Source organism: Cyphellophora europaea, assembly GCF_000365145.1.
Source record: "Cyphellophora europaea CBS 101466 unplaced genomic scaffold supercont1.3, whole genome shotgun sequence".
Lineage (NCBI taxonomy): Eukaryota > Fungi > Ascomycota > Eurotiomycetes > Chaetothyriales > Cyphellophoraceae > Cyphellophora > Cyphellophora europaea.
The window spans coordinates 1,462,974-1,490,926 of NW_008481809.1; the positions used below are offsets into that span (position 1 = coordinate 1,462,974).

The 27,953-nt window shown below is 52.7% G+C and overlaps 15 protein-coding genes across 15 annotated transcripts; 11 read left to right on the top strand and 4 right to left on the bottom strand.

Annotated features, from left to right (window-relative positions):
• Positions 1 to 416: 416 nt before the first annotated feature.
• HMPREF1541_03445 (uncharacterized protein) lies at positions 417 to 2,387 on the top strand (the record flags this gene model as incomplete). The annotated part of the gene is made up of 8 exons (XM_008717796.1): positions 417 to 578; positions 689 to 732; positions 778 to 1,040; positions 1,093 to 1,481; positions 1,542 to 1,639; positions 1,686 to 1,827; positions 1,877 to 2,023; positions 2,085 to 2,387. 8 exons carry the CDS (start codon positions 417 to 419, stop codon positions 2,385 to 2,387), a joined length of 1,548 nt encoding a protein of 515 aa, XP_008716018.1.
• Positions 2,388 to 4,138: 1,751 nt separating this feature from the next.
• HMPREF1541_03446 (uncharacterized protein) lies at positions 4,139 to 4,537 on the top strand (the record flags this gene model as incomplete). Its single annotated transcript, XM_008717797.1, has 1 exon — positions 4,139 to 4,537. The coding sequence occupies one exon, from the start codon at positions 4,139 to 4,141 to the stop codon at positions 4,535 to 4,537; it is 399 nt and encodes a 132-aa protein (XP_008716019.1).
• Positions 4,538 to 4,578: 41 nt separating this feature from the next.
• On the top strand, positions 4,579 to 5,511 carry HMPREF1541_03447 (uncharacterized protein; the record flags this gene model as incomplete). Its single annotated transcript, XM_008717798.1, has 1 exon — positions 4,579 to 5,511. One exon carries the CDS (start codon positions 4,579 to 4,581, stop codon positions 5,509 to 5,511), a length of 933 nt encoding a protein of 310 aa, XP_008716020.1.
• A 1,431-nt stretch (positions 5,512 to 6,942) lies between these two features.
• Positions 6,943 to 8,402, top strand: HMPREF1541_03448 (uncharacterized protein; the record flags this gene model as incomplete). Its single annotated transcript, XM_008717799.1, has 5 exons — positions 6,943 to 6,982; positions 7,034 to 7,217; positions 7,265 to 7,659; positions 7,710 to 7,921; positions 7,974 to 8,402. 5 exons carry the CDS (start codon positions 6,943 to 6,945, stop codon positions 8,400 to 8,402), a joined length of 1,260 nt encoding a protein of 419 aa, XP_008716021.1.
• A 65-nt stretch (positions 8,403 to 8,467) lies between these two features.
• HMPREF1541_03449 (uncharacterized protein) lies at positions 8,468 to 9,745 on the bottom strand (the record flags this gene model as incomplete). Its single annotated transcript, XM_008717800.1, has 1 exon — positions 8,468 to 9,745. One exon carries the CDS (start codon positions 9,743 to 9,745, stop codon positions 8,468 to 8,470), a length of 1,278 nt encoding a protein of 425 aa, XP_008716022.1.
• Positions 9,746 to 10,402: 657 nt separating this feature from the next.
• On the top strand, positions 10,403 to 10,864 carry HMPREF1541_03450 (uncharacterized protein; the record flags this gene model as incomplete). The annotated part of the gene is made up of 1 exon (XM_008717801.1): positions 10,403 to 10,864. The coding sequence occupies one exon, from the start codon at positions 10,403 to 10,405 to the stop codon at positions 10,862 to 10,864; it is 462 nt and encodes a 153-aa protein (XP_008716023.1).
• A 555-nt stretch (positions 10,865 to 11,419) lies between these two features.
• HMPREF1541_03451 (uncharacterized protein) lies at positions 11,420 to 12,160 on the top strand (the record flags this gene model as incomplete). The annotated part of the gene is made up of 1 exon (XM_008717802.1): positions 11,420 to 12,160. One exon carries the CDS (start codon positions 11,420 to 11,422, stop codon positions 12,158 to 12,160), a length of 741 nt encoding a protein of 246 aa, XP_008716024.1.
• Positions 12,161 to 12,443: 283 nt separating this feature from the next.
• On the bottom strand, positions 12,444 to 12,824 carry HMPREF1541_03452 (uncharacterized protein; the record flags this gene model as incomplete). The annotated part of the gene is made up of 1 exon (XM_008717803.1): positions 12,444 to 12,824. The coding sequence occupies one exon, from the start codon at positions 12,822 to 12,824 to the stop codon at positions 12,444 to 12,446; it is 381 nt and encodes a 126-aa protein (XP_008716025.1).
• Positions 12,825 to 13,369: 545 nt separating this feature from the next.
• On the top strand, positions 13,370 to 14,287 carry HMPREF1541_03453 (uncharacterized protein; the record flags this gene model as incomplete). Its single annotated transcript, XM_008717804.1, has 2 exons — positions 13,370 to 13,442; positions 13,482 to 14,287. 2 exons carry the CDS (start codon positions 13,370 to 13,372, stop codon positions 14,285 to 14,287), a joined length of 879 nt encoding a protein of 292 aa, XP_008716026.1.
• A 748-nt stretch (positions 14,288 to 15,035) lies between these two features.
• On the top strand, positions 15,036 to 16,587 carry HMPREF1541_03454 (uncharacterized protein; the record flags this gene model as incomplete). Its single annotated transcript, XM_008717805.1, has 2 exons — positions 15,036 to 15,800; positions 15,850 to 16,587. 2 exons carry the CDS (start codon positions 15,036 to 15,038, stop codon positions 16,585 to 16,587), a joined length of 1,503 nt encoding a protein of 500 aa, XP_008716027.1.
• Positions 16,588 to 17,546: 959 nt separating this feature from the next.
• On the top strand, positions 17,547 to 18,582 carry HMPREF1541_03455 (uncharacterized protein; the record flags this gene model as incomplete). The annotated part of the gene is made up of 2 exons (XM_008717806.1): positions 17,547 to 18,311; positions 18,361 to 18,582. 2 exons carry the CDS (start codon positions 17,547 to 17,549, stop codon positions 18,580 to 18,582), a joined length of 987 nt encoding a protein of 328 aa, XP_008716028.1.
• Positions 18,583 to 19,072: 490 nt separating this feature from the next.
• Positions 19,073 to 19,201, top strand: HMPREF1541_03456 (uncharacterized protein; the record flags this gene model as incomplete). Its single annotated transcript, XM_008717807.1, has 1 exon — positions 19,073 to 19,201. One exon carries the CDS (start codon positions 19,073 to 19,075, stop codon positions 19,199 to 19,201), a length of 129 nt encoding a protein of 42 aa, XP_008716029.1.
• A 1,937-nt stretch (positions 19,202 to 21,138) lies between these two features.
• Positions 21,139 to 22,819, bottom strand: HMPREF1541_03457 (uncharacterized protein; the record flags this gene model as incomplete). The annotated part of the gene is made up of 3 exons (XM_008717808.1): positions 21,139 to 21,569; positions 21,628 to 22,154; positions 22,209 to 22,819. The coding sequence occupies 3 exons, from the start codon at positions 22,817 to 22,819 to the stop codon at positions 21,139 to 21,141; spliced, it is 1,569 nt and encodes a 522-aa protein (XP_008716030.1).
• An 833-nt stretch (positions 22,820 to 23,652) lies between these two features.
• HMPREF1541_03458 (uncharacterized protein) lies at positions 23,653 to 24,999 on the top strand (the record flags this gene model as incomplete). Its single annotated transcript, XM_008717809.1, has 1 exon — positions 23,653 to 24,999. One exon carries the CDS (start codon positions 23,653 to 23,655, stop codon positions 24,997 to 24,999), a length of 1,347 nt encoding a protein of 448 aa, XP_008716031.1.
• Positions 25,000 to 25,116: 117 nt separating this feature from the next.
• On the bottom strand, positions 25,117 to 27,699 carry HMPREF1541_03459 (uncharacterized protein; the record flags this gene model as incomplete). The annotated part of the gene is made up of 1 exon (XM_008717810.1): positions 25,117 to 27,699. One exon carries the CDS (start codon positions 27,697 to 27,699, stop codon positions 25,117 to 25,119), a length of 2,583 nt encoding a protein of 860 aa, XP_008716032.1.
• Between the last annotated feature and the right edge of the window lie 254 nt (positions 27,700 to 27,953).

Below are 27,953 nucleotides of genomic sequence, written 5' to 3' on the forward strand. Positions count from 1 at the left end.
GTTTGCGCTGTGACGAGCCAACATCCACTCACAAGCAGCGGGCCAAGTCATACAACGACTCGCCTAGTCCTCTGACAGTAAGTTCGACTGGGTGCAGCATTGCTTATCACCCACCCTCGGACATGCTACTTCCCACGAGGCCCGGCGGCGAGGGCCAATGGTGTAGGTAAGGTCCGGGGTAGCTCCCACCCTCCCTCAATTTGCGGGGATGCTGCCAAGCGCATATTGTTCCGCGCTTCTGGGCACCATAGGCAGCGCCAGAGAGGGATGAGTAGCAGGAATGGGGCTTGTCTCCGGTGGCAGACGGGCTTGGGTCGCTTAAGTCCTTAAAAGCACGGCTCATCCTCCCTTGAGGTCGCCAGGTATCTTGCCCTGCTCTTGTGCAACATCTCCTACTGGACACAAACCAGGCCATCATGTTGCCCAAAGACGACGTTCAGCCTAGTATGGTCCTCGATCATGAGATCTTGGGCGAGAAGGCCGATATCTCGCACGAGGAGGCCATGCATTTTGGCGTCCTTACGCCCGAAGAGCTTGTCACCGAGAAGAGACTGCGAAGGAAAATCGACTCCTTGATCGTAAGTGCAAACCTACCAAGCACACTGTGTCTTGGCGCAGGTGCTTCTGCGCTTTCGCAAAGCGGGACTTTAGCATTGCAGAAGCATGATGCTGACGACGTTGACTCTAGATGCCGATGGTTGTTGCAGTTTATCTGATGAATTATATTGATCGGTAAGCAAAACAACGAGAATCTTTAGACTGGACTGACGGAAGTAGCAACAACTACGCAGCAGCTCGTCTTCAGGGCCTCGAAGAAGACCTCAATTTGACTGCTTCTCAGTATCAGCTGGGTCTGTCGATCTTGTTCGTGGGCTACATCCTTGGCCAGGTGCCTTCCAACCTTTTGCTCAACCATTTCGGACGACCATCGCTTTACTTGTCCTTCTTCACGGTTGCTTGGGGACTCGTCTCGGCTCTGACCTGCCTTTGCCACAATTTCACCGGCATTGTCATTTGCCGATTTGTCCTTGGTCTCGTTGGTATGTTCCAAAATGTGGCCTTCTACGAAATTCTATGCTAACCACCTCACAGAGGCCCCTTTCTTCCCTGGCGTTCTGTTCTACCTGTCCAAATGGTATACTAAAGAGGAACTCAACCTTCGCATGTCGATCTTCTATTCTGGCAGTTTAGTGTCGGGCGCTTTTGGCAATCTGATCGCTGCTGGTATTCTTAACGGCCTTGGCCACGCTCGAGGTCTGTCCCCATGGCAGTGGTTGTACATCATCGAGGGTGCGATCACGGTCACCATTGGCATCTTGGTTGGCCTAATTCTCCCCGACTTCCCGCAGACATGGAAGCGGCTGTCACCCGAGCTCAAGCACGTTGCCGAGCGCCGCCTCGCCATCGAGGCTGCTGAGGCCGATCAAGATGAGGCGGGAGGCATGTCTCAAATCCGTGGCCTCAAGCTTGCATTCAGCGACGTAAGTTCTGCAAACCAACGACCTCCTGTCCCAAACCTTGAGAACTAAGGAGCCTCCTAGGTCACCACTTACATTCTTGCGGCTGCGTATATGGCTACTGTCGGTGCAGCTGGCTTTCAAAACTTTTTCCCAACACTCACTGCCACCCTGGGTTATAGGTGAGTACACATGCCCTCGTCTAACAGTCCCCTCTAACAATTCAAGCCGCACCATCTCACTCCTCCTCTGCGCCCCGCCTTACATCTTCATCACATTCTGGGCTCTCGCCCATAGCTGGTACAGTGACAAACTCAAGAACCGCTTCTGGTTCTTCATGTACCCAATTCCCATCACGATCATTGGCTTCGTGAGTGCCATATCATGTCCCTTCCACTCTCCACACTAACGCATGCTAGGTTGTTTTCATGGCCACTGACAACTTTGGCGCCAAATATTTCTCCCTCTTCCTGATGTGTTTCATCTTCAGCATGAACGGCACAACCTATGCATGGATCGCAGGCGCCATTCCAAGACCGCCCGCCAAACGTGCCGCCGCATTTGCTGTGAGCAAGCCCTTCAACCTCTCCTCTCACCGTCAAATTTCGCTAACGTAAGTCTCCTTAGTTCATTAATTCTATGGGTAACAGCGCCTCCATCTGGACACCATTCACCTACCGACCACAAGACCAGCCGCACTATCGACCCGCACTTGGTATCAATATTGCACTCCAGATCATCGCGGCTCTGTGCGGTCTGTGGCTCTACTGGGTGCTCACGCAACGCAACAAGCGGCTAGAGCGCATGGAGAACGAGGATGTACCCTTGAGCGAGAAGGACATGGCTCGCCTGCGGAAGACGGCCGAGGTCGAGGGTATCGATATCGCTGCTGCGAGACGCCTGCAGAAGGGCTACCGCTTTATGATCTAGTGTGTGAAACAGTATGGTGTGCGGGACTTGAGACACTCAAAAAAATTGCTCCAGGTGGCGGATGCAGCGTCAATGCACATAGCCATTGTCTTTGCGCGTGACGGGTTGAATAGGCGTGGGCTGTACGCAGACACCTACCATTGAGTATCTAGGCCACTGAGTATCTAGTCCAAAAGCCATGACTCGCCGCGATGCCATTAGCTACCCTAATGCCCCCGACTCCTGATACTATTATCAGTCAGCTTCATCCTCAGCGTCACAAATCCATAAAAACTTCTCACAGCACTGCCTGATCCAAGACCGAGCCACACCCTTCTGCAAAGAACCTTTTCCCGCGAAGCGCTCAATCATCCCAGAGCAAGAGAGTGGGGCTCATCCGTCCCTCTTCCATTTGATCTCCATGACTTCACATCGTTACACAAGCACATGCAATCCCCTGTCGAGCGAGACCTGTCAGGGAGAATGCCCGGCTTGGCCCTCGCCAGCCACCGCTCCCAACGGGGCAGGAGACCTGCCCAGAGGGGCCGGAGCAGGAGGTTCCAGTCGCGGCGACGCCTCGAGGAGAGTCGCACATGCTTGTAAAGGCTAGCATCCTCTGGAGATCTAGCTGCTGATTGGTGCCCACTGCCGGAAGGAGCATTCTTGACAGCATTGGCAGATGCGGCTGGGAAAGGAAAGCGGGCATGCTCGATCTAGTAAATTTTAGCTTTCATCAGCGGAAATTAGACTTCGATGGGCCAAGGGAGCCGGTCATGTGATTGATGGGAAATGGAAAACGAAAAATGGGCAATAACCGTGGAGGGGCCGCCTGCCTCCAGAGAAAGCAGGTGACCTGCTGCATTTGGAGTTGAAGCGGCGGGTTTCAGCAGGCTGGGGACTTTTGGCACCGGTTCGTGGGCTTGGTGCAGTTGGTTTATAGCGTCACGATGTTCCAGCTGGTGAAAGCTGCAATTACCATATCTGGCAGTGGGCCTGCCTTATCTTGGCGTTGTAGCCGTTATGTAGGACCCCGGGATTGCAGGTGGTATATGATGCTGCTTCAGGGTCGTTCAGCAAGTGTAACCCTCTGCATAGCTAAGGCTTTGAGATATCTGTGCGTTGAGCTGTGTTGTTCGCTGCCATCGGCTGTAAGTTGCGGACAAGGCGATGAGAAATCCTCAACATTCGTGCAAGTTTTTGATCGAGTACGAGCAGAGTTCAGGCAACGAGAGGAAAGTGGGGTCTCCCCAGGTACATTTTGGCCTGCTCGCAGGTTCAGCCTCACTATGGACCACAATCACATGGCGACAGCCGACTCAGCCAACTAGGCGTGAGTATGCCATTGGTCCCTGCGCAAGGCCTGGGGCCACGTCGCTTCTCATTCACTGTCGTTCGTGGGACGAACGATCTAGATCGCTCGACTGGGTTGACGGACTGGGGGCTGCAGTTTCCAACGCTTGCTGGCTCTTACAATAGCAGTTTAATCTTTAAGAACCCGAATGCTAAAGTTGGTAGTCTATATACGAGGTATCTCTATCTTTCTAGTCTGACCGATAAGTCAACATCTTCGTGTTGGTGCAATGACCACAGCTACTCCACGAAACGGCACCTACAACAGTATGCAGCGCATTTTGTCATCGCAACGAAGGCAGCCTGCCCCAAGCCCGGATTTCGTCGAACGCAAAGCTGCATTCTACCAACTGAAACGAAGCCCAACCTTTGATCCTCCAACGTACCCGGCACGTGCCTGCTGCTTTGCCCCGTCGCTCACTATGGCTGGTGCATGTCAGGCCTTCCTCAACAATGATAGTAACTACGATTTGGATACTTCATGTGAATTGCTTCAGTGGTCGAGTAATGCAGCCCCGCAGTGGACTGTCCTTGATGGGGCTGCCTTGCGTACCTACTTCGATCCGACGAGCCCACCGTCCTCCGCCAGAGTATCAAGAGTTTTCTTCGTCACTCTCGAAGACTGCAAAGATGCCAGCTACGGCTGTAGGCTATCACTCGGCAAACAGTCTGCAGGGCAGTTACTCGAGCTCTTCAACGTCAACCCGCATTTCTGCCAATCTATGTTTGGTAAGCCCGATCACTGGGCCCCACTGGATCATCGCTACACCAACGATGCAGCTCACGAAATCTTGGAATTTGTATCCCAGTACCAGCGCTGACGCATACATACTAGACAACAGCCTTGTTCCTCGTACCTGAAATGGAACGCGTCGACTTCAGAGACAACTTTCATCTAGTGGCAGGCAAAGGCGAGCCATTTATTGGGAAAGTCAAACAGCGACTGAAAGAAATTTTCCTCCTTGAAACACAGACCGATCTAAAGAAGACAATTGGCGGGACCACAGGTGACCACTTCTTCTTGAAAACCCTGATGTGCCACGAGTCCCTTGCGGATGCCGAACAGATTGTACGACAGCTCCGCCATCACCTGTACGACCAGCTGGACGTCGTCAATACGTACGCGGACAGACCATTCGACCGAACTAGTCTTCGAGAAGTCACGACCCGTCTTCATAAGATCAGTCAAGATACTGAGGCTCTCACCGCAAGCGCTCAAATGCTACAGATGACAACAGACACCCTGGTCAGCGCTCGCCACCTAGCCACCACTGCTTCCAATGGTCATGCCTCACGATTACCATCCAGGAATGGGGTGACAAATACGCTCACGTACCTCTCGACCTCAATCGCCTCCCAAGAGCGCTGGCTGCAGGCGCTCAGCTCCCGCAAGGATACAGCGATGAATCTAGTCCACAACCTCGTTACACAGCACGACAGCGAGACCAATACAGAGATTGCTCTGGCCACAAATAATGATAGCGCTGTCATGCGGGTCATCGCCATCCTCACTATGATTTTCATCCCACTTACTACCGTTGGGACATTCTTTGGCATGGCTTTCTTTGAAAGCACTGCGGGCGGTGGCTTCTACATAAGTAGCAAAGTGTGGGTCTTTGCGGCTGTCTCGGTGCCGTTGACTGGGTTAACTCTTGGGATATGGTGGATTTGGTGGCGTTGGCAGGTGATTACAACCCGATGGCGAGGCTTTTGGCAGCAGAGCAAGAAAGAAGAGGACATTGACACCCATATTCTTTGCCTCTCTTCGTCATTCAAACCGAGACTGGAACCCTAGCTTGAATGGGGGCAAGCGAACATGATCTCCACCTTCGGGGTAAATCTCGTATGTCTCGGAGGAGACGCTTTCGTTAGCCACCTGGACAAGACCTGTCCCGGCGCCGCACCACAAGGTTGTGACTTAGGCGACGAACGGTGAGAGTCGAGGTGTCGGGCTCCTCCACACAGTCTTAATAACGGCATCTCCAAATCCTGCACCGTCAGTAGATACATGAGCATCGTCCCCGGTTGAGACATCGCAACCACATGAACAGAAAAGCTGGCTTTGCGCAATCGAACTCGCACCGTGGTACGCACCCATAGACTAGAAATCCCGGAATTTGCATTAGACTTTTGCCTTCTTGCTATTTGGCATTGCTTCGGCTACGCCGTGTCTGTCACTGAACGCATCTGGGCATCCTAGTCTTGTGATCCCGAGTTTCAGGAGGTGCGAAGCTTCGTAGGGAATTGCTTTTGCTGATCCCTGCCGCGGCGGGGGTTGCCGGATGACTAGCTGGCAGTGTCGCGTGACCGACAATCCTGAGGCTTTGAAGATAGCGAGGTTGGCTTGACGGACACAAACTGGCTTAGGGGTCTTTGGACACGATTGGAGGCTGTGGACGTGAGATGGGTTGCACACTGTGATAAGGCAAGGCGTGAGTCATGCGGCGTTGTTGACCGGGTTTCTCTTGACTCGTGCAACTTACCCATTGTTCGAGCGGGCCTAGTGAAAGCTTGAGCCCCCGGCCTTCGCGTAGACCGTTGCATTTGACCGCCACAGAACGAATATCGTGCATCAGGAGCCGCACGAAAGCGTCGATACATTTCTAGCCCGTGTCGAAAAGCGAGCGATGGCTTTTGATATCGGACTCGCCTCGCGCATGTCTCCAGATTGGGTGCCTCGGCTTTTGCTAAGGAGCAAATCGATGGATGACTGGATCCTTTGTGACCTTCCAGGGCTGGTATATCAATGTTGCTGAGATTGTGAGATGCCACATGGGAGTTGAACGTCCCCAGACGGATGCTCTTCTTGAGAAGAGCGTCCATAGGTTACCTGGCAGTCGTGTCCCAGATTCCCTGCGCGCCGTCTCACGAACAAGAAACTCAAGGGTCCAAGACGCGCTTGGCCACCCGCAGCACTTGCTTCTGCAAAGAACTGACCCTCCGTGGCGATTGACAGATATCAGTGGACGCCACGCTGATAAAGACGTCTCGCAGGGCTCCGCATATGCTGTTTGATGACGCTCTAATGGCATGCCAGTGTGCACGAGAACGGTCGGGGTTTACCGAACGCTCGGAGACCCTGGTCTTATCTTCCCGGCTCAAGGTTTCCTTTTGGGACTGTACCTGCATTTCGGCTCTCATATACCAGGGAACTTGATCCAAAGTCAGATGCAGATGCAGCTGACAACAGCTAGAGAGCTGTCATCTGTCACCACGAGCTGTCACCATGGGTATCCCACCACCGGACGGGTCTGATGTCAACCGTGGTACGTTGCAACTGCCGACATGAGGCGGTGGGTTGTGCTGATACTATGCAGGAACAGCCGTTGTGATTGCAGGCTGGGTCTTATGCGCTGTGGTTGCTCTTCTCCTCGTTTTTCGAATTGCCGTCAAAACATGGATTACCATTGCGCTCCCTCCGACCGCTCGTCCGAGAAGGACATGGACTCTTGAGGATTTGTTCTTGTGGATGGGGTTTGTGGTTGATATAGCGCATCAGTCGTTGATATGGAAGAGGTAAGTACACTATCCTGAACAACTGTTCCCAGGCTCATGGATAGTAGCTATGAGCACGGCTTAGGCAGGCATTACTTCTACCTTACACCTGAAGAAAGGCGTTTAGCCATGAAGTGGGACTGGATCGCCGCACAGCTGGCTGTCACAGCCGTCTCCTTATACAGGACTGCAGTGATGTGTTTCTTGTATGTTTGCTTCGCCAAGACCAGACGCCGGCTGGCTATCACCCTACTCGCCTGCATTGCTGTACATACAGCTGTCAACCTCATCACGATATTGCAGGGTGTCATGCAATGTGGACCAAATCCGTCCAGGCCCACGAACCGAGCAGCGTACTACCACTACCTCTGGGATCCACTGCCCGAAGACGACTCAGTTGTGTGCCAGTCGCCAAAAGTGCAGACCTACATTGGGTATGGCCAAGGAGGTAAGGCCAGGTCCCGACGGGAAGTAGAGGCAAGCTGACACTGTCTGAAGCTTTCAATACAAGTATTGACTTTATGCTCGTCGGACTTGCTGCATTCCAGATCTGGCAGTTTCTCGTCCGTGCCCACGGGCAGCACCTGGCGTCGGTCATTCACAAGTTCCGAGCCTTGGAACCACATGTCCGACGGCAAAGGATTTCGCAGACGTTCTTGGTCTGCTTACCGCTGTCATTGTCGGGGGTTGCTTGCATCATCAAGTCTCCAGTAAGTAGTGATATTCGATGACACTCTTTTAGTTGCTGACCGGGACAAACAGCTTGTTGGTGCTATTGGGAATCGAATGGACATCACCTGGAACATCATCCCTTTGGTACTGTGGGTGAAGATCGAGAACAGCACGATTCCCATCGCAGCGACAGCAACAGTCATGAGACTGTTTCTGAAGGTCTTTGTCAACAAGGAGAAGAAAGCCGCAACATATGCCTACAGCTCTGAACGCTATCGAGGGTCGGGAGGGCAAGGTGTGGAGCTTGGTAGTCATGTACGAAGCGGCTGGGGTATCGATAGAAGCCACAGTGGCAGACATGACACCGATGATGCCGGTGATCGATCATTGAACGGCTCCGAGACCGAGCTTGTGGACGACAGTATCCATGTAAAGGTTGAATATGAGGTGCGTGTCATGAATAGGATTATTCAAGACATGTCGTCGGATGGGCGTTTGGATGTGGCAGCTGGCCAATGACAAACGCTCATATTTACAACCGATTGTACCATATCTCAACCATCGATGCATAGCCCTGTATCCAACTACTGCGCCTGCAACTTCTGAGTGGCTTCCGCGAAGACATCGTATGTGAACCAGAATTTGTTGTATTCTGGATCAAATGTCTTCGCAGTCGGACCCGGGATCTCGCCATCATAGTACTTTCTAACTTCGGCGATCAGCTTGTCCGGCGGGCCCATCATCTTGTTGGACATCGTCTGCCCAGCTCGCACGCGGGGCAGTCGTAGATCGTTGAAGATGTTCAATCTGCTTTGGACCTCACCGGCCGTGGAAAGTCTTGAGAACAAGACCTCGAGGGCGGCAGCATCCTCCATGGCCATAGATGCACCTTGACCATGTGTTGGAAGCATCAGGTGTCCAGCATCCCCAACTAGGACAGCCTTACCCTTGACGAAAGTTGGTAGCGGGTTGCGATACATCTGGTTGTAGACTCTGACATCGGTGGCGCCTTCGCAGATAGCCTGGACTGCAGGATGGAAGCCTTGTGCATCTGCAACAACGTCTTGATAGTCCGCGGGAGTACTCCAGCCCTCGAGCTCTCGCTCCTTGTCCTTTGTGGGATGCAGTAACGCACAGTAGATTAGGGAACCGCCACGACATGGGTATGTGTTAAGCAGGTGTCCTGGGCGCCCGACTTGGGCCTTGTAGAAAGTAGAGAAACCTGGGGCTTGGTCCTTGTAGAACTGCGCAGTCTCAGGGCGCGCCATGATTTTATCAATTGGCTGCAGAAATCTGTACATGGACATAGGCAGCCGGACCACAGGTTCCTCTGTGCCCGTGATCTTGACGATAAGTTGGGAATGTGATCCATCGGCTATAACAACCAGGTCCTTCGCCACGATAGCACCGGTGGCAAGGGTAATGGTACCACTATCAGGGTCCACATCGGATACGGCAGATCCAAGTCGAATGTTTGGCGTTGGGACAGGCAGCTTCTCAACCAGATTTTTCAAGCCAGTATGCAGATCTGCTCGGTGAAGGAGCAGCCACCTGTCGCCATACTGCTCCTTGATATTGTCAAATTTGGTCTCCGAGTCCAGCTGGATGGTGTCAGCTTTGATGCGGCGCATTTGGCAGTAGTCGAGTCCGCCTGCTGCCTCGACATCGAAACCCCAGTTTGAGAGGAGACGAGAGCCATTGGGGCCAATGACAATAGCAGCGCCAGTTTCATTGTTGAATCGAGAGCGCTCGAAAATGTCAACGGCGTGACCGGCCCTTGAAAGAGCGATGGCTGCTGTAAGTCCAGCGATGCCGCAACCTACTATGCCCACCTGGAGCTGTACTACTCTCTGCGACTTCATGATCTCTGGGCTAAAGAGGTGACACGCTTCGGTGGATCGAGAGTGTGATAAAAGGATGATCGGTATCGTGAAGGGTTGTTGAAAAGGGGTCTATCAAGTATTCATTGCAATCGGTCGCCTAACGTAGTCCCGACTAGTTCTGCAGGAGGCGAAGGTCCAGGAGCTCGCAAGCACTTAATCCAGTAGTAATCCTCCCTGTACCTCTTAGCGGAAAGATGATCCCTGTTGTGAGCGGCGGTTTCTAATGTACGCGATGTGTACTCGCCTTGAAGTCTCTTGATTCCAATGTTGTTGGTGGGGTGAGACTTGCGTACTCCGTATACACACACTTTACCTGAGGGTTGCCATCACTGCTCAGCCTGGGCCATCGTTTTGCTTGACTCCCAAACGTATCGAAACTGTACAGATCTCTTTGCTGGGAATGCGAGTGATGAGGTCAGCATGAGCAAATACCCACTTTTGACCCCTGAGAATCGGCTCTTCGGTGGCCCGCCATAATTCAAGGCCGACAAATGACCTGCAAGCTGGCCTTGGTCTCCCCTAGAGCACGGTACGGAGGTAAAGTATCCATCACAGCATCAACAATACAAGCTCGACAACATTGTCCTGTATCGACGTCCACAAATTCAACAACACGCTTCATCATCAGTCATCAAAATGGCCTCCGGTGACCCCACTTCAGGCACACTGCTCCCCGCTCGCGCTATGCTCTCTGTCCTAGCCACCCTCACCGCCGCAGGTGGCTACCTTGCCGACTGGAACGAAACCCATGTCTTCAACCCGCGCTGGCCGCCACACGCCAAGTTTCACAACGGGCAGACCATGTCTACGGGCCTCGGCCTGGGTCTGCTGACGGCGTATTTCACCTGGCGTAGAACCAATACATCGACTATGACGGGTGCACTGGATAACCTGTTTATCGCCACACTGTTCTCTAGTCTGTACTGGGTCACGCAGCTAAGTGCGATTTTGTATCCCGGCTCCGACTGGTGTGATGAGGAATTCAGGCATTTGGGCACGCCGCAGAAGAGGGGTGCGCCCGTGCTTTTGGGTGCGAGTTGGTTGGCATATGGCGTAGGCTGGTGGAGGGCTGGCGGCGCGAAGGTGAAGGGACTATGAGTGTGCAGGGGACGGTGGCGCCGATGGCTTTGTTTGGTGCTGCTGGTTGCCGGTCTGGCAAGAGGATATGCTCAAGGATCGCATAGAATATTCGCTACTTCGCTGCATTTCTATAGGTGTGCAGACGAACTGTAGCTAACTACTTGTGCGGCCTGGTCTTCGGAATTCGGACTAAATTTGTCGTCTGAGCACGAACAGCCATTTGAAACAGACATCGTGATGCTTCCGTACTCGGCGGGGGGGCATTCAATATTGCAAGTATTAAGCAACCTGGTCTGGTTGTCGGTGGTCGGCGTTTGCTCATGCGACGCTTACGCAATCGGGTCGCGCATCTAGTTAACGGATCAAGTAGTGTGTGTATTGCGCCGAGCTGTCCAGGCTCTGGCCGATGATTAATATCGAACGCTCATCTTGGGTCGGCGCCTGGTACTGGGCTTGGGTCGCTGCCGATATAAGGATCCGGATAGCCAGGAATCTGAGAGAAGGGTGCAACGAGCAAGGCAATCCCGAAATTTATGCCACGGCGAGAGCACCATCGACACGCAAATAACAGCAATGACAGAGGAACATCTCTTCCTTCTTGGTGGCTCAGGCGAGACCGGCATTATCTTCATTAGCCAACTAATTGCGCTGGGTGACGCCGCACCACTTGTGACGCTCTACATTCGTGCTTCCGGACGAGCAAAACTTCCTGCGGGTGTCCACAGCAATGCCAGATTCCGGGTGACTGAAGGCGAGCTGACCGACCGCAAAACACTGGTCAAGTCTCTGAGCGCGGACGCGAAGTTCCCACCCGTCACCACCGTCATTAGCTTCCTCGGAGCATACATGAGCCTCTATTACTTCCTGACCAGGCGGAAGCCAACGCCTATAGCAGATGCCTTCAACACATCGATTCTTCCCGCTATGAGGGAGGCCGGCGTGAAGCGAATTATCGCTCTGTCGACTCCTAGTGGATTCCAGTATCCTGAAGAGACCAGCAAGATCAGCTGGGCCTGGTGGGCGAAAATTCACATCCCGAGAATCATGGTTCCGCAAGGCGATGCTGAAATGAGGGACATTGCTAAGGCAGTGCTGTACGCTGGTGCCGAGGATAAAGATCTCGACTGGACAATTTATCGAGTTGGCTATTTGGGTGATGCAAACCCAGATATTTCCATCGTGGTCAAGGAGACACTGCTGAACTTCGAAGGAGACAGCGTGACAAGGGGGAGCTTGTCGAAGTGGCTGCTGCAGGAAGTCGAGGAGAGAAAGTGGTTGCGAAAGGCCCCTCTGGTCGGCAACACGGCGAAGTGATAGCTAGCAGGAGAGTTGCATGGGCCAAGTTCTCGGCACATCAAGTGCGCAGGTGTCCAGCTCCGTTATAGAAGCTGTACTGGAATTCATCTGAGCTTCATCTAAGAGTGCCTCTTAAGACAGTCCGCGGAGGTACCCAAATTTCATGCTTCTCAATTATCGAAGAGCTTCATAGCGTTGATACTGCCAATGTACGTCCCTTTCGTGATCCGGTCTATTAGGTCATACCGAGCCCGTTGGTTCGGGCGACTAGTTGAACGGAGGCGGAAAAGTTTCCAGACCCTCACAAGCTTGCGGCTGCTTCTACAGCTCCCACCGCCTTGAATCGTGCTGAGTTCGTAACGACAATTTCGACAGGGTATTTCCATTCCATAAATCGTTTCCAGCCATAGTAGGCGAACTTTCGGCCAAAATACTTGCCCAGATATGGTACTATGACCATGGACAACAGGAGCTCCAGTTGCTGCAATGACTCTTTCCATTCGCGCTCGGCTTGAGCATATTCGTCGTCGTCGGACACACTGAGGGAGTCGTCCGTCGTTGGTGAAGATGGTAGGGAATCCATCTCTTCAGCGTTGTTCGAAGGTATATCAATGATGGACGGCTGTGAGCTGGCGGAGGGGGCGTCGATGAATGAGCCCGAAGCAGATAGGTCATCAGACATGGTGGCTGTACCCGGTTGACATATATGCAGAGTCAAATCAACGCCACCGGTGGCAAGGTGATGGACGAGTGAATGAAATGCGGACTGCGCATGAAGTCTTCCATTCGAAGTCGCATGAAGTTCGAGTTGGAGACAAAGCCTCAGGCAGATTCGATCACGTGACGTCGCTGTCATTTATTGAGTCATGCCTGCAGCCGCAAATCTAATAAGATATCCGTGTGCGAAAGATCTGGCGCATTCTATCGTTCAGTCACCGAGTACCTACACCGTAAGACAGTTGTCTCCAGCCAAGAGACATTGTCTATCCTCGATCAATATCACCCAGCATGGCAGAAGTTGTACGTCAAAAGTCCTCGCACAAACACCAACCCCACCAACCCGCATCGGAGGAGGCGACAACCAAAGTGAAACCTCCTTCGTGTTGCTCCACAGCCGCTGCCACACCTTTGACTCTTGCTTCATCTAATGCGTTTTCTCGACAGGAACAGCCCCTAGCAGATCGCAAATCCCGCAAATCCGTTGCCTTCAGCGAAGACACCACAGCCATGGATGCCAACGGCGAGATCTCAGAGTCTGCTCCTCTTGAGGATAAGACCACCGCCGACAGTCATTCACAAGGTACGTCTGATGAGTCCTGCCCCGTACCGACGCTGACAGAAGCCACAGACAAAGCCGTCGATGAAGTGACCGACATGTTTGCCGGCCTCAACAAGAAGAAAAAGAAGTCCTCTAAACCCAAGGCCGATGATGCCGCCGACGAGGCACCGGTGGCAGCAGATGGAGAGTTCGATGCATCTGCGCTCAAGAAGAAAAAGAAGAAGTCTACCAAGCCGAAAACCGACGACTCTTTCGAAGCGAAGCTTGCCTCTGCCGGTCTTGAAGACGAAGAGGGTGCTCCCACTAAAGACTCCTCAACGGAAGGTGCCACACAAGAAGGCGATCTTAACGCTGGTACTGGAATCTGGGCGCATGATGCCAGCACACCCATCTCTTACAATCTACTACTCCACCGTTTCTTCAAGCTTGTCAACGAGTACAACCCGGATATTCTGGCCAGCGGAAGCAAGTCATACAAAATTCCTCCCCCGCAATGTCTGCGCGAAGGCAACAAGAAAACTATCTTTGCAAACATCGCCGAGATCAGTAAGCGTATGAAACGCAACGATGAGCACGTCACCCAGTACTTGTTCGCTGAATTGGGTACTTCTGGCTCAGTTGATGGATCTAAGCGTTTGGTCATCAAGGGTCGATTCCAACAGAAGCAGATCGAGAACGTTCTCCGAAGATATATTGTGGAATATGTCACCTGCAAGACCTGCCGCTCGCCAGACACCGAGCTGAGCAAGGGCGAGAATCGCCTCTACTTCGTCACGTGCAACTCCTGCGGGTCCAGACGGTCTGTCACGGCCATCAAATCGGGTTTCACGGCCCAGGTCGGCAAGAGAAAGAGGATGGCTGGTTAAGTGCCTTTCTGACAATGTTCCCTGTGGTGGTTATCGCTTCGAACTTTCAAGGCTGGGCTGCTTTATGCGGCGTATGGTGCTATGCCAGGATTCCATCCAACGATATGAGCAATGAAGAAAGTCGAAATGCTGTCAGGGTATGCTTATCGCCTGGCATTTGCAGAGGCCAAGCAGCGGATGGCAGGCTGGAGAACGAATTCGAACAAAGTTTGTGGGCGAGGACATTTAGAGATAGTTCGCAATGGTGTGCCTTGCCCGAAATCATGCATTGACTCTTGTTGAGTTAATGATATCCTTTTGACACGTAGACGAGTCGTAGCACTACTGTTCTGCAGGAGCAAACAACAATTCAACGGAACCTCTTTTGTGAAGCTGGCAGCAATCCACGCATCCAGGAAACAGCTTCTCGCGGACACTTAGAGCCACTGACAAGGTCTTTACCAGCTAGATACATTTCTAATCAGCTCACTCAGCTCATCAGCACCATCGGCACCCACAGACACTGGAGTTACCAGCCACAAGGCTGTTCCCATGGCGGTGACATGAATGCCCCTTGGCACCGCGGATCCCAGGAGTATCACCGCGGAGATTCAATTGCTGAAGTCAAGTCTCAGTGTTACTTGCTGCCACACAAAACCCCTTCTTCACCGGTAACATTCACCTGGAGACTCTTGGCCTTTCTAACCCTCAACTAGTCCTCCGCAATCGCCTCGCACCATCCCTCCCCCTTCCACAGCACGCGACGACAATGTCGGGGCTCTTGGCCTATCTGGCATCCAAGCACAATGTCGTCAACATCTTCGACGACACCGTCAACCTACCTGCGCTCCCAGTGGAGCTATGGGACAACATCATCCGCCTCGGCATCACCGATGATCCGGTGATCATGGACGAGAAGTTGGACCTCATCGAGTTCGACGAGGGATATTTCAACTTCTCCCAGATCTGTCGTGGTTTCCGCGAGTCGGTGCACAAGTACTCCGCTGGTAGACTTGTCATTCGTGCTGGTCGCGCAGTCCGAGCCGATCTTGCTGCAGGTCATTTCGGAGACTCTGTCGTCGCCCGTGATGTTAGCGGGGCAGGAAACTACAGTCGAATCATCCCATACAGCGTCTCCCCGGTGCCGAGCACAGATCATCCGAACCAAGCCGGGGTCAAGTTCCTCTTGCAGTACGCCACCCGGCTGCAGGTAGTGGCCATCGAACTTACCCACCCATCTCAATTACTGGCAGTCGACGCCCAAGAGCAGTCCACCTGGGCCACGGTCTTGGAGCACCTCCGTGGTTTGGAGCAGCCCCTGGCGAAATACTTCACCAATATGGATTTCGGCTGGCGAGAGAAACCCCTAACGGTCATCTTCATGCCTCGGACACGGGTGGAAGACTGCGATACCGAGATTCTGCGCTTCGAGGGGTCGCCTGATACACACTGGAAGTATCAGCATGTCCAGCAAGTCTGCGTCACCCTGTCGTATCTCAGCAGTCTCGTCGACGAGAGACCTTCGAGCATTATGGTAAGTGCCGCCATAGGCCATGTTTGCCGCCATCGACTGACTATGAAAGCGCATTCCAGCCATCCTGGCCGCGAAGCCCACTCTCCAGACTGTCACAAGCGCAGAAATTGTGCAGCATACGTACGACCTGGCTGCTTCGCTCAAACGTGCCTTCATTAATCAACCCGTCGGCAACACTGGCCAGGTGTACAGCGCCCATCATACCTCCTGGCACAGCGATCTTGCTCAGTTCCATTGCTTTGACCGAGGTTGGCATGACGGCTCTGACTGGACGCCTGCTTACCTGGTTCGCAACTTGCATGAGATTCCCTTCCTTACTGCTGGCAATATTCCCATTGCAAATACTGGCAGCTTCGCCATCAGCAAGGTTATCCTGTCCACCAATACCGTCATCGGGCAGTGGAAGTCAGAGCACGGTGTCCTCGGCCAAGCATCGACATATCTGTCGCAGCTCTCGATTTACCCACAAGGTGTTCCTGAACTGGAGCGTCGCTATGGTGACCTACATCGCCAGCTCGCGGCCTTTCGAAAGCTGCTGAGTCCTCCAAATCGACTGCCTGCAGATCTCAAGGTTTTGCGTGACGGCCCAATCACAGATTGGTATGATAAAGCCAACATTTTCAAAAGCCGGGTCGATTACTTTGTGAAGGAGTTGCATGAGGCTCAGTTGCGCCAAGGTCGGGCACAGACTTCGACCATGATGGATGCCTGGATGGTGGAGCGCGAGGATGGTTTGGTTGATCTCGCTGCCGAGCTGGATGCTGTTGAACTGGCGGACGAAGTCTAGATGCAGTTCATGCACATCGAAGGACTTGTTGCAGCGGCAAGGGGTTCCTCTGGTGTAGTCATTCGACTGTTGCAGTAATGACCGGCGGGATGAGAGATGAGGTTCGATGAAGCTTCGCTACTATTGGGGTGTAAACAGCGCTTATGCTCCAACGTAATCCGTAGCCGCCCACTGAGCCAATCATTCTGCCCGACTTGGACTTCATCCAACCACTGGTTGTATTCAAAGTCCAAGGCGCTCAAGCAATGCATCCGACGGCGCTTACCAAGGGTTGCGCGGCGGGTTAGGCTACCCAAGAATAAATGCAGCTCATGCACTGATGTCTCCTTCTGTCCCTCCTGGTGCTAACACAGCTGCTGTTTCCGTGCTCCCACGTCTGTCATCCGTTGCGCTGATAACCGAACCAAGTCACTGTCCCCTCAACCTCACTCACGAACAAGTGCAGGTAGGACATTGAAATATCTCGAGCCACGACGGCGGAGTATCAGTGATGTCGTTTCCACCTCCTCCAGGCTCTGGTCAGCAACAAGGCGGCGCCAACTACTTCCCTCGTAAGCGGGCAGGCAATCTTCGGGTGTGACAGGGCTGACAGACGTTGCAGCTCCTCCTACAGGGGATCAGAACTGTGCGTCTTGCCTCGACGAGTTTATTCTGAGCTGACCTTAGCAGCATTTCCGCCCCCTCCGAGCTTGCCACCAGCGAACTCCTCATTTCCTCCGCCTCCACAGGGTTCGAGTAATGGCCAGTTCTATCCTCCCCCACCAATGGGTGCATCACCCCCTCCATCAGCCCCTCCAACTCAGACCTCTTTCCTCCCACCCCCACCGACACAATCACCACCCATTCAGCAACCGAGAGCACAAAAGCCCGTGAACTATAGCTATGGATCGGTCCCACAGTCTGCTCCTCCTACGCGTACGACCTTCGACATGGGTCCTAATAGACAAGATTCCTACAACATGACCCAGATGCCGAGGCAAGATTCTTATAACATGACTGGTACAGACTATAGCAGTCCGCCTCCGCCACAGCTCGGGCAAGCCCCCTCTCCGCCGAATCTCAATGCCATACCCGAAGAGAAGCAAGATGGGAAGCAAGGCCTCGGTTCAAGACTTGCACCCAAGTTGAACAAGCTCGGGTCGACCATAACCACAGAGCTAGGATCCATGAACCTTGCTGATCCCAGCAAGCAGCGGTCCGTGCCGGCCATGCGTGGAGTTCCCGAGCAAGGACAGTTCACAGGAGCCCAATCGACTTTGGTCTCCGACGACGTCGGCACTTTCAATGGTGGTGCATACAGGGTCTCACACCGAGACACAAACTCCATTCTTACTCTCCAACTCGCCATGGGCTGTCCCATTGCAGCAAAGCCAGGCGCCATGATTGCCATGTCACCGTCCATCACCCTTCGTGGTGCGGTCAAATTCAGCGTCAAGAAAATCTTCGGCGGCGAAATGTCGCATTCGACATTCACCGGTCCTGGAGAGCTTTTGCTCGCTCCTCCCGTCCTCGGTGATATCCACCTCCTACGCTTGAACAGCGAGAGTCAGCCCTGGAGTGTTGGACGAGATGCTTTCCTGGCCAGCACGCAAGGTGTTACCAGAGACATCAAGAATCAGGGCATATCGAAAGCTATATTCTCCGGTGAAGGCCTGTTCGTATTCCGGGTGTCTGGCAACGGTATCTGCTGGGTCAACACCTTCGGGGCCCTGATCAAGAAAGACGTACGTACCCAGGTTCCCTAAGAAGACTGAGCTAATTCTTATGTTCTAGCTTGTGGAAGGTGAGAAGTATATCATTGACAACGGCTATCTTGTTGCATGGAATTGCAAGTATATATTGGAGCGCGCCGCTTCTGGCGGCATCATCTCCGGAGTAGCATCAGGCGAAGGGCTGGTTTGCAAGTTCACCGGTCCTGGCACGGTGTACATGCAGACGCGTAACGCGGAGGCCTTTAAGGCGTATCTTGCCGCTGCGACAATGCATTCGCTGTAACGTGCGAAACCTTGAAAGTATCACTTCTTCTCCTGTCGCTGGGAAGCGAACTCCAACCGAGTTTCTAGCCAGTCTTCCTACGTGTTCGTGGCACGTTCCGATCGGAATTCGGTTCTGTATAAGGCTGATGCCTGATACGAGGCCTTTTGGGCATGCGTCGCTAGCGCGAAGACTTTCAATGAACAGTTGCACTTTTGCGAGCCGCACGCATCCCCACCGAGAAGACTTCATACAATACACGGCCACCTTGGCTTGCAAATGAGGAAGCATTCCATGTATGTGGCTCACGCCTTGAAGCCATGCCCAGAAGATCCAATGTATCGGCTAAGCGCTTTGGCAGCGTCTCCGTAAGTCCCCCACAAAGCCTGAGTCCCATGAGATCAGCACCCTGGACTAGCAAACGCCTCGGACCTTTTCAGTATTCCCCGCTCGCAAAAGGCTGTCTTCGACTGCTCACGATTCTACCTGGATTCGGGAACGAATCTCTCGAATGCGAGTTATCAGAATGCACTCTCACAGAAGCCGCTGCTCATACGTACGGCGCAGTTTCATACGCTTGGGGAAGACAATGCCGCTTGCACCAGGTCAGTCTAAATGGACGCTCTTCGATGATACCTGAGTCTGCTTTTCAAGTGCTCTGCGTTCTTCGCGAGAGGTGCATTGATCATCCCTTCTGGATTGATGCAATCTGTATCGACCAAACCAATGACGTTGAGAAAGGCGTGCAAGTCCAGCACATGCACCAGATTTACGCTCAAGCAGCGCAGGTCCTAGTTTGGACAGGGCATGAATCCGCAGACATCCGCACTGCATTTAACTATCTCTCTCGAGTTGAGACGTGGTGCAGACAACGAGATATTGTGCTCACGAGGAGAAACGTCCTTCTGATCGATTCAACATTCATATCAGATCTTGCCTCGACGAGCAATGAGCTCTTGGCGCTCATGCAGATGTTCTCAAGGCCATGCTTTAGTCGAAGCTGGATCCTTCAGGAGTTGTTGCTCAATGATCACACATTAGTGCTGTGTGGGAATTATAGTTGCGACTTAAACCTATTCTTGTTCGCGCTGAGAGTATTCAACGAGGACGCAACCGAAGATCAAATTGTCTCTGCCACTGCATTCCAGGAACGGGTAGCCATGAAAGACAGTTGCCTGGTTACAGATATCAACAGCGGGAATATTCGTTGGCTGCGAAGAATCCTTGATGCAAGAGAGAGGCGTCATGTTGGAGTCACTGGAATTCTATACTCGACGCGAGCTCTGAGCGCTACTGATCCGCGAGACTACATATACAGCATCCATGGCCTTCTCAAGGCATTACAACGTGGTATCGAGAGTTCCACAGCAATACTCGAAACTGACTATTCGATCAGCGTCGCCGAAACTTACATTAGAGCTACTGTGTGGTCAATTCGACGTGATAAGTCGTTCAGCATTCTTTGGCTAGCCGGACGTCGCACAGACCATCTACATGCGGAAGTGCCAGCAATCGAAGGCCTACCAGGTTGGGTCATGGACTTTTCTCAACCAGCTGATCAGTCCCCTTTCGGGAGCGGACGATCTGAGTATGCTGGATGTATAACAGAGCTGTATCTCTCGTCCGAACCTCAAGAGTGGCTGGTCGAGGGTACTGACTTCTGCCACGATCAAGGGTCGCGAGTGCTTTCTGTGCATGGTACAATAAGTGATACCATAACAGAGTCGTGCCCATATATGATCGCCGACAGTTGGGGTACTCCCAAAGATGGCAAGTCTCAGTATAAATACGACGAGACTCTCATAGATGATTTCTGCTCCAGGGTAGACTACAACGTAGTTGGACGATCCAAGTCGACCAGCGAAATTGTACGTTTCATTAAGTCAGGGGGGTTGTATTTCGCCAGAAATGGACCAGCCGCTCGCACAAGCACGTCCTTTCAGATATACGACAAAACGTATCCAAACAGGCCCATGTGGCGGCATCTCGCGCTCACGGAGTCCGGCAGACTCGTTCTGGTCCTCTGGAACGCGAGAACAGGAGACAAGCTCTGTTTTCTGCCCACGGTGCCGTTGCCACTTGTCGTTCGACCCGTTCAGAAGTATGGCATGCAGTGTCATGAGTTGATTTGTGAGGGGTTCGCGCCGGATCTGATGGCGGATGAGAGCTTGAGGGAGAATAAGGAGTGGATTCAGCTGTGCTGACCCAGGTGGTTACGAGGCTGATCGGGCGGGACACAAGACAAAGCTTTGGAAGACCACCTATCTTACGTTCCCTCGTCTCTTTGACAGAATTTGACTCGAATGCTAGCTGCAAACGCTCTGTCAGCGAGCGGAATGGAACTGTAGGCCGCTACAGTAGTTCTGTCTTTGCATTAATAGCACAATTTCATGACTGATTTGGTTCCAGGTCAAAGCTTCATCATTATAGATCAATACCTCAGCCGCTGACCCTGAGCCTCGACCAGCATATTGAAGCATCGTACGATTGATCGATGATTCTTCTATGTCAAAGAGCCCAAAGCTTTCGTTCGCGTACTGCCTAGCAAAGTTCGTGCCCCATCAACCGTGCAGATCGTTAACTAAATCGCTTTTCCCGATCCATGACTGCCCCCGTAGCAACATCCTTATCCGAGTTATTCTCTGTAGCAACGTCATCTGCGAGGCCGAGAGTAGTCTTTGCGGTCTCAATCGAAATGTCGTGTGGGAGACGCTGCTCATTCTTGACCGGATCTCCGGGGGTAGCGAAAACTACGTCGAGCTCTTCCAAGGACCGCTGCCTGGTCTCTACCAGGAAGAAGTAGATGACGGGCACGAACAACGCATTAAATACGGCGTAGTAGATATATGTCTTCCACCCGAGGTTTGAAAATGATGTGGGAATTGTCATGACCACCAGGAAGCAGAAAGTCCAGTTGCTTACTGAACCTAGTGCGGCGCAAGGGGCTCGAGCGCGCAAGGGCGCGATTTCGGCGGCGTAAAGAAAAGGGCCACCAACCCATGCTAAACCTATTGTTTACCTGGTTAGGGAACGGTATTTGTGTGGAGGAGAGGGCTTGGTTCTTACCGAAGAAGGTGTTGAAAAGGAAGAGCAGGCCAGCACCAGCAAGTTGGTTCGATCGAGAGCTAGTGGACAGCAATATCGGAATAACGATAAAGCAAGCGGCCATACCCGAGGCGGTCCACATGAACGCCTTGCGACGGCCCAATCCTTCGATCAGAAAAACGGAGAGAAGCGAGCAGAAGGCGTACTCTGTGCCACCGCAAGCGGCAATCAAGTGTGACATTCCAGGACTCAGGTCGAAATTAGTCGATAGGATTTGGTTCGCGTAGGTCGACACCATGTTAATGCCGGACAGTTGTTGAGCAGCGTTTACGAATACACCCAGCAACATGCGGCGGAACGTCTGCGTTTTACCATTCTGCAGCAATTCCCGGTACGCAAAGGGAGCTTGAGCCTTTTGTGCCTCGTGGCTAGCCAGGATACCGTCGAACTCGGCAATAAAGACTGGATCTGACTCATCTGTGCCGCGGAGCTTTGACAGGACCTCTCGAGCGTCGGCTAACCGGCCATGTGAGACGAGCCAACGAGGACTGTTTCAATTCAGCGATCTGTAGAAGGAATAAGGGGAATAGTGTTTAGCTTACCTTTCGGGGAGAAACATGATGAAGCAGAAAACGATTGCTGCTGGGAGCAACTGGATTGCCACAGGAGCCCGCCACTGGACTTGACCCGAGGTGTAATAGAAGCCGAGTCCGACCCATTGTCCACAGGCAACGCCAGAAGTCTGTAGACCGCCTTCAATCATGACCCAGCGACCGCGAGACTTCGGTTTCGCACATTCAGACTGCCATGCAGGCACGGTCGCAACTTGCAAGCCCAGGCCAATCCCTGAGATTAGACGTCCAACGACCATCTGGGCGATGTGCCATGCTGATGCTTGCAAGATACCACCAACCAACATGAATGTCATGCCGATGAATACAGTGCCTCTTCTTCCCCAATTATCTCCACAGAAGATGCAAACGATCGCTCCGAAGAGAGCACCCAGCTCAAGACAAGCTATAACAATCCCTTGTATAGTCGCGTCGGTGGTCTCGGGGAAGACAGACAGGAAGGGCTTCTCGGTGATGATGCCACCCATGACAGACATATCATAGCCAAAGAGCCAGAAGGCGCAGGTTGCGATGGTGGCGATGGCAAGTTGTAGTCGCAAGCCACTCAAGCCCATGGTTGAGGTATACGGAGTGAGCTCCATAATGGCTAGGCCCAGTATAAAACCTCAAGAATGTTTAGTAAGCTGTCACTGAGCACTGGGAGAATTTGATCGTTTTCACAAATGAGGAGCACTACTCGACGAACTGGACGAACAATCTCGCCGTGCCCCAAGGTGTTTATGTAGATATAGGGCACTCCTAGGAGAGTATACAATGGATTCGTAAGTTTATCCCGATCTACACCCAGGGAAAGTTATCGTTTGTGGTCCCCGCAATCAAGACTACCTTAGGAGGGAAGGTGCCCCAGAGCTCAGAGCGGAATGAGCAGGTCTTGACGCTGAGATTGTACAATTGGAGAATGTGAGTGGCGTTGAATACTAGATCTCAAGGTTGAGGCCAAACTTTTGGCAAGCATCGAATTCCATTCTGCCGTCCCGTTTAAGCGATTTAGCCGTTGACTTTCTGTCCGCAAATCGGCTTGATTCCGACTGCTCCTAATCCGTCATTGTGGCTTCCTAGCCAATGCTGTCCTGGCACACGTCCCCGCATTATACCCCAGTAAATACCAATCAAAGCTTCATCTCGGAGACGACATCCTTCCATAGCAATCAACTTGGCTGACTCTTGACCCTACACTACCTACCGTTTGGGCATTAATGCTGATTGACAGCCTACCTTGTTGTGCCACCGGACAAAGTTCAAGTCTTAAGACTGAACAACGTAACTTGAATGCTCCGAAAACGTTGCATATAAGGATCGATAGCCCTCGAAGCATGCGTTGGTGATAATTCGTCTCTCTGGCTTGGCAGTCAAGACACAGACATTCTTCCGTGTTTCGCTCTTTTGCTATTTAGTACTAAAGTTTGTATCAATTATGGCTATCTTACCTTGGACAGGCAAGCCACTGAGCCTCAAAGTCATCGGCACCAATGCTGGTACCTCAATGGACGGTCTTGATATTGCGCTTATGCATTTTACTCAAGAGACGCCTCAAAGCCCATTGAGAGTACGCCTGGTGCACGCAGGTGAAGTGGCGTTCGATGGCGACTTGAAGAAAAGGGTCATGAGACTGATCAAAGAGAACAAAACGTCGCCAGAGGAGATTTCGATTGTCAACATCCAGCTAGGCGAGTTTACAGCCAACGCCATCATTCACTTTGCTGAGCAATATGGCTTCTCCTTACAAGATGAAGTAGACATCATCGCTGGGCAAGGTCAGACGATTTGGCATCTTCCTCTCCCCGAAATGTTTGAAGGAGATCAGCAAAGAGCACATCTGGACATGGCAGAGATCTCTGTAATCGCTGCCAAAACAGGTGTGACCAGTCTCTCTAATTTCCGCGTCAGTGACATGGCGCTCGGAAGACAGGGATGTCCTTTGTTTGTGGCATGGGATGGACTAGTGGCAACACATCCTACCAAAAATCGCGCGGTCCAGAATATCGGAGGAATCGCTAATATCACCATGCTCCCTATGGGCGATGTTCGAAAAGGTTACGATTTCGATACCGGCCCAGGAAACGTCTTCATCGACGCTGCTGTCCGCTACTTCACTTCGGGTCAGCAGCAGTACGACAAAGATGGGGTCCTAGGAGCAAAGGGCACTGTCGATGAACGTATCGTTGATGAGGTCCTGAAAGACCCCTATTTCCTACATGATATTCCCAAGACCACCGGACGAGAAACCTTCGGAGACCACATGGCCGAAGAGATCTGCAAAAAGATGCTAGCTGAAGGCGCTCGTCCTGAAGACTGTGTAGCGACAATCACACGTATCACAGCAAAAGCGCTAGCAGATGCATATGACCGATGGGCACCGAAAGGTGGAATTGACGAGGTCTATCTTGGTGGTGGAGGATCCTACAACCCAAACATCATCAACTATCTCCGGGAGAGGATGCCAACTACAACCTTCGCTTTCCTTGATGATTTGGGGGTGCCAACAGGATCTCGTGAAGCTATGGACTTTGGATTTAAGGGCTTGGAATGTATGTTAGGTAGGTCATTGATTGTTCCGCAGAGAGTCGAAAGTTCGCGAGCGGGAATCATTGGCCATATACAGCCTGGCTCGGGCCTTTCCTTTCATCGACTTATGAAGCATGTACAGGATTTCTGGGGCACATATCCGCTGGAAAGGAGGATGGATCCCGTACTAGAGATGGAGGTTCTGAGAGCGTCGGAAGCGGAAGGGCACAACGGCTTTGAACACACCAAGACATAAAGCGATCGTGCTATAGCCCGGAGTAGTGTTTTCACAGTGGTGCAAGCCCACCCAACTCTCCCTCAGAGGAACGTCCGCCAATCTAACACATTCCACAGAGAGATGTGTCTTACATACTTAAGCATTCCGGCTAAGCTCCTCCAAGACCGCATCTGCAGTCTTCCAACCCAACTTCAGCCAACGCGTTTCCTCTCCTTCCCCATCGACGAGCTGACTGCTCCGAACCCATCGCTTGCCGAATATCATCAACCTGGGAATCACCTGCTTCGCAGCCTCTAGCCGACTGAATATGTTCTTCACCGAGACCGCGTCGCCTTTGCACAATACCAGTATCCGAACGAGCAGCAGCTCCGCCCACAGCTGCGCCTTGCTCTCGCCCTTCAACGTATGCAAGTCCACCACCCTTAGCAGCGCCAGACTCACACACCCCGCATGGATTAAGCTGGCATACAGTCGCGCAACATTGCTCAGCTCCTGCATCTCGACTTCGTCACTTTCCTCATCGTAGCTTTCCGCGCCATCGTCCTCGCCATCGGCATTTGTCCCTCCAATCTTTCGCAAGAACCCCCAGCCCGCAAACTCGAATCCCTTGCTCAAGCGCTTCGCTTTATCTCCGAGCGTGCACAGCCGCCGCGCAACAACGTCGTAGAAGCCGTTGTACTGCGGCTCGGCGCCACATGCACGTACCAGCACGCGCGGGATCTCCGGGATCTGGGCATTTTTGAGGTTGAGCTTAAGTAGCCGAGCGTGTGCTTCCAGCGCCGAGGGGGATGTAGCGAGGGCGGTGAAGATTGTTACTGCTAGGGGAGTGGTAAGGTGCAAGTGGCGGGCCAGAGCAGCGTAATCTGGTTCAGCGGCCTCGGCAAATTCGTTTGCGAGCAGGTCGTTGTCCTCATCGGTAGGTCGAACACCAGGTGTGGAACTACTTCCATCATGCCCCTTCCAGCTAGCGCCGACCAGCCACCATTTTCCCTTCCTGTCTGAGTTGCGGATGTCGTTCAAATCGATCCGGAGTGGGGCTTGCGCCGGCAGAGAGCCGAGCGCTTTGCGCATACGGCTGATGTGTTCTTTCGTGGTGCCGATGTCGACAGTGCTTTGACGGAGCTTGTTGTTCTTGAGATCGACAATCGTCTCGAGCATGAACTTTGTGCGCACACTTATAACCTTGCCTTGAGTTTGCAGGTCAGCGGTAGCTTGCTGAGTCAGGGACACGATGGTCTTAAGCGCGCTAGGGTCGTCGGACCGTAACTGTGGGCCGCAATCCCGGATCAGGCGGAGGAGAAGCTCTGTGTTGCTTTCGGAAAGAGGTGTGAGGAGTAGGCGGATGAAGGAGTAGATTAGCGGGGTGTCTGTAACACCAAATGTGAAGAGGTTGGAGAGAAGAGATACCAAGTTGAGAGGCTCCTTCGTGGTTGCGTCCGTGGTATGGTAGTTGAGAAAGCGGTCGACCAGACCGGAGAGAAGCGAGGCCCCGAAGTCGACGCCCATGGTGCGGTAGATTGATGCGGCGAAGGCGCCGTGGAGAATGCAGAAAGTATTGCTGAGGATAGACGGTGTGGAGAAGAGTGACAAGAGCAGGTCGATCAAGATGTCCGTAACGGTTCCACGAGGATTGGTGCGATAGAGTCCTTCAATTGACGAGTGAATGGATATGATATTCCCCTCGGAGAGCTTGTTGAGGTGTCCCTGAAGCTGGCGGCGGAGGCGAGTGACAGACTCATGTTCCGAGTTCTGCATTTTGCGAAGCGATGGCGGAACATATTTGGCAGTGGCCGTCGAAGCGGTTACAGGAGCCACGTAAGGATTTTCGCGAATTCTCGGTGATGGACGTTCTGGGGCAATATCGTCCTCATCAGAGTCGAATCCAGTAAAATCGTCATCCGCATCCAGATCCATACCGCCATCCTCGTCTTCGCTATGACCATCGTCGCTGTCTGCAACCTCACTGTTGGAATCGTTTGACCAGGACATGCCCTCATCCAAGTCACTCCCGGTTTCACTGCCTGAAATCCCATTCACTGCCTGATGCGCTTGACCTTGACGCTTGGCCTTTCGCCGTTTGTCTTTGAGCCACTCGTCCGCTTCTCGCCTTCTACTCGTCCTCTCGTCTTCCTCTTCAGGTTCGAGTCCGAACAGCTCCTCCAGGCCGTCATCATTGCCCGCTTTTCTTTTCTTGCCTTTGATGCCAAGCCTTTTCTCAAGTGCTGCAATCTCATCGTCATCTTCAGCCTGCTTATCTTTATAAGATCGTGAACTGGCATCCAGCACGATCTCGGGCGAGTCTCCCCGATATAAACGCTCGTAGTCCCCATTGGCTTTGTTGGTCTCTTCACCTAAGTCTTCTGGTGGGGACGTTTCTGGTCGCTTCAGCATAGACTTCGTCTTAGGTTGTTCTCGTGGTGGTGATCGAACACGAGACTTCGTCTGAGTCTCCTGGGATGGAATTGCAGGATCATCTGAGACGGCATCAGACTCCTCAAATGCTTCGTCCTCGGATTCAATATCCTGTCTCGATCTCCGCTTCCCTGGCGCAGGTTGCCCTTGACTATGTCGCACATGCTGTCTCTTCTCGATTCTGTGCGCTTTGCGCTGTTCCTTACGATTCTGAACACCGTTATTGCGTCTTTTCTGGGATAGCTCAAGCCCGAGCTCTTGCTGGAGGGCCTGCGGCAAGTGTAGGCCTCGCCGCTGGCGGGACATTTTAGGGCTGTTTGTGGTGAGCGGCGGCAATAGCAGCGCTGTCAGAGCGCGTTGAGACTTAGATACAAATAAACATTTTATCACGACTCGCAAAAGCCCTCCGCATAGCCATGCAACGTGCTACATGAGTGCTCGCCGGCGAACGTTGCGCGGACAACTTTTTTGAAAATGCGGGGAGATAATCGGAGATAAAGATCCCCCCACCACGACATTGGCTCTCATGAATCTGCATGCTACTTGTTACCACAAACTAT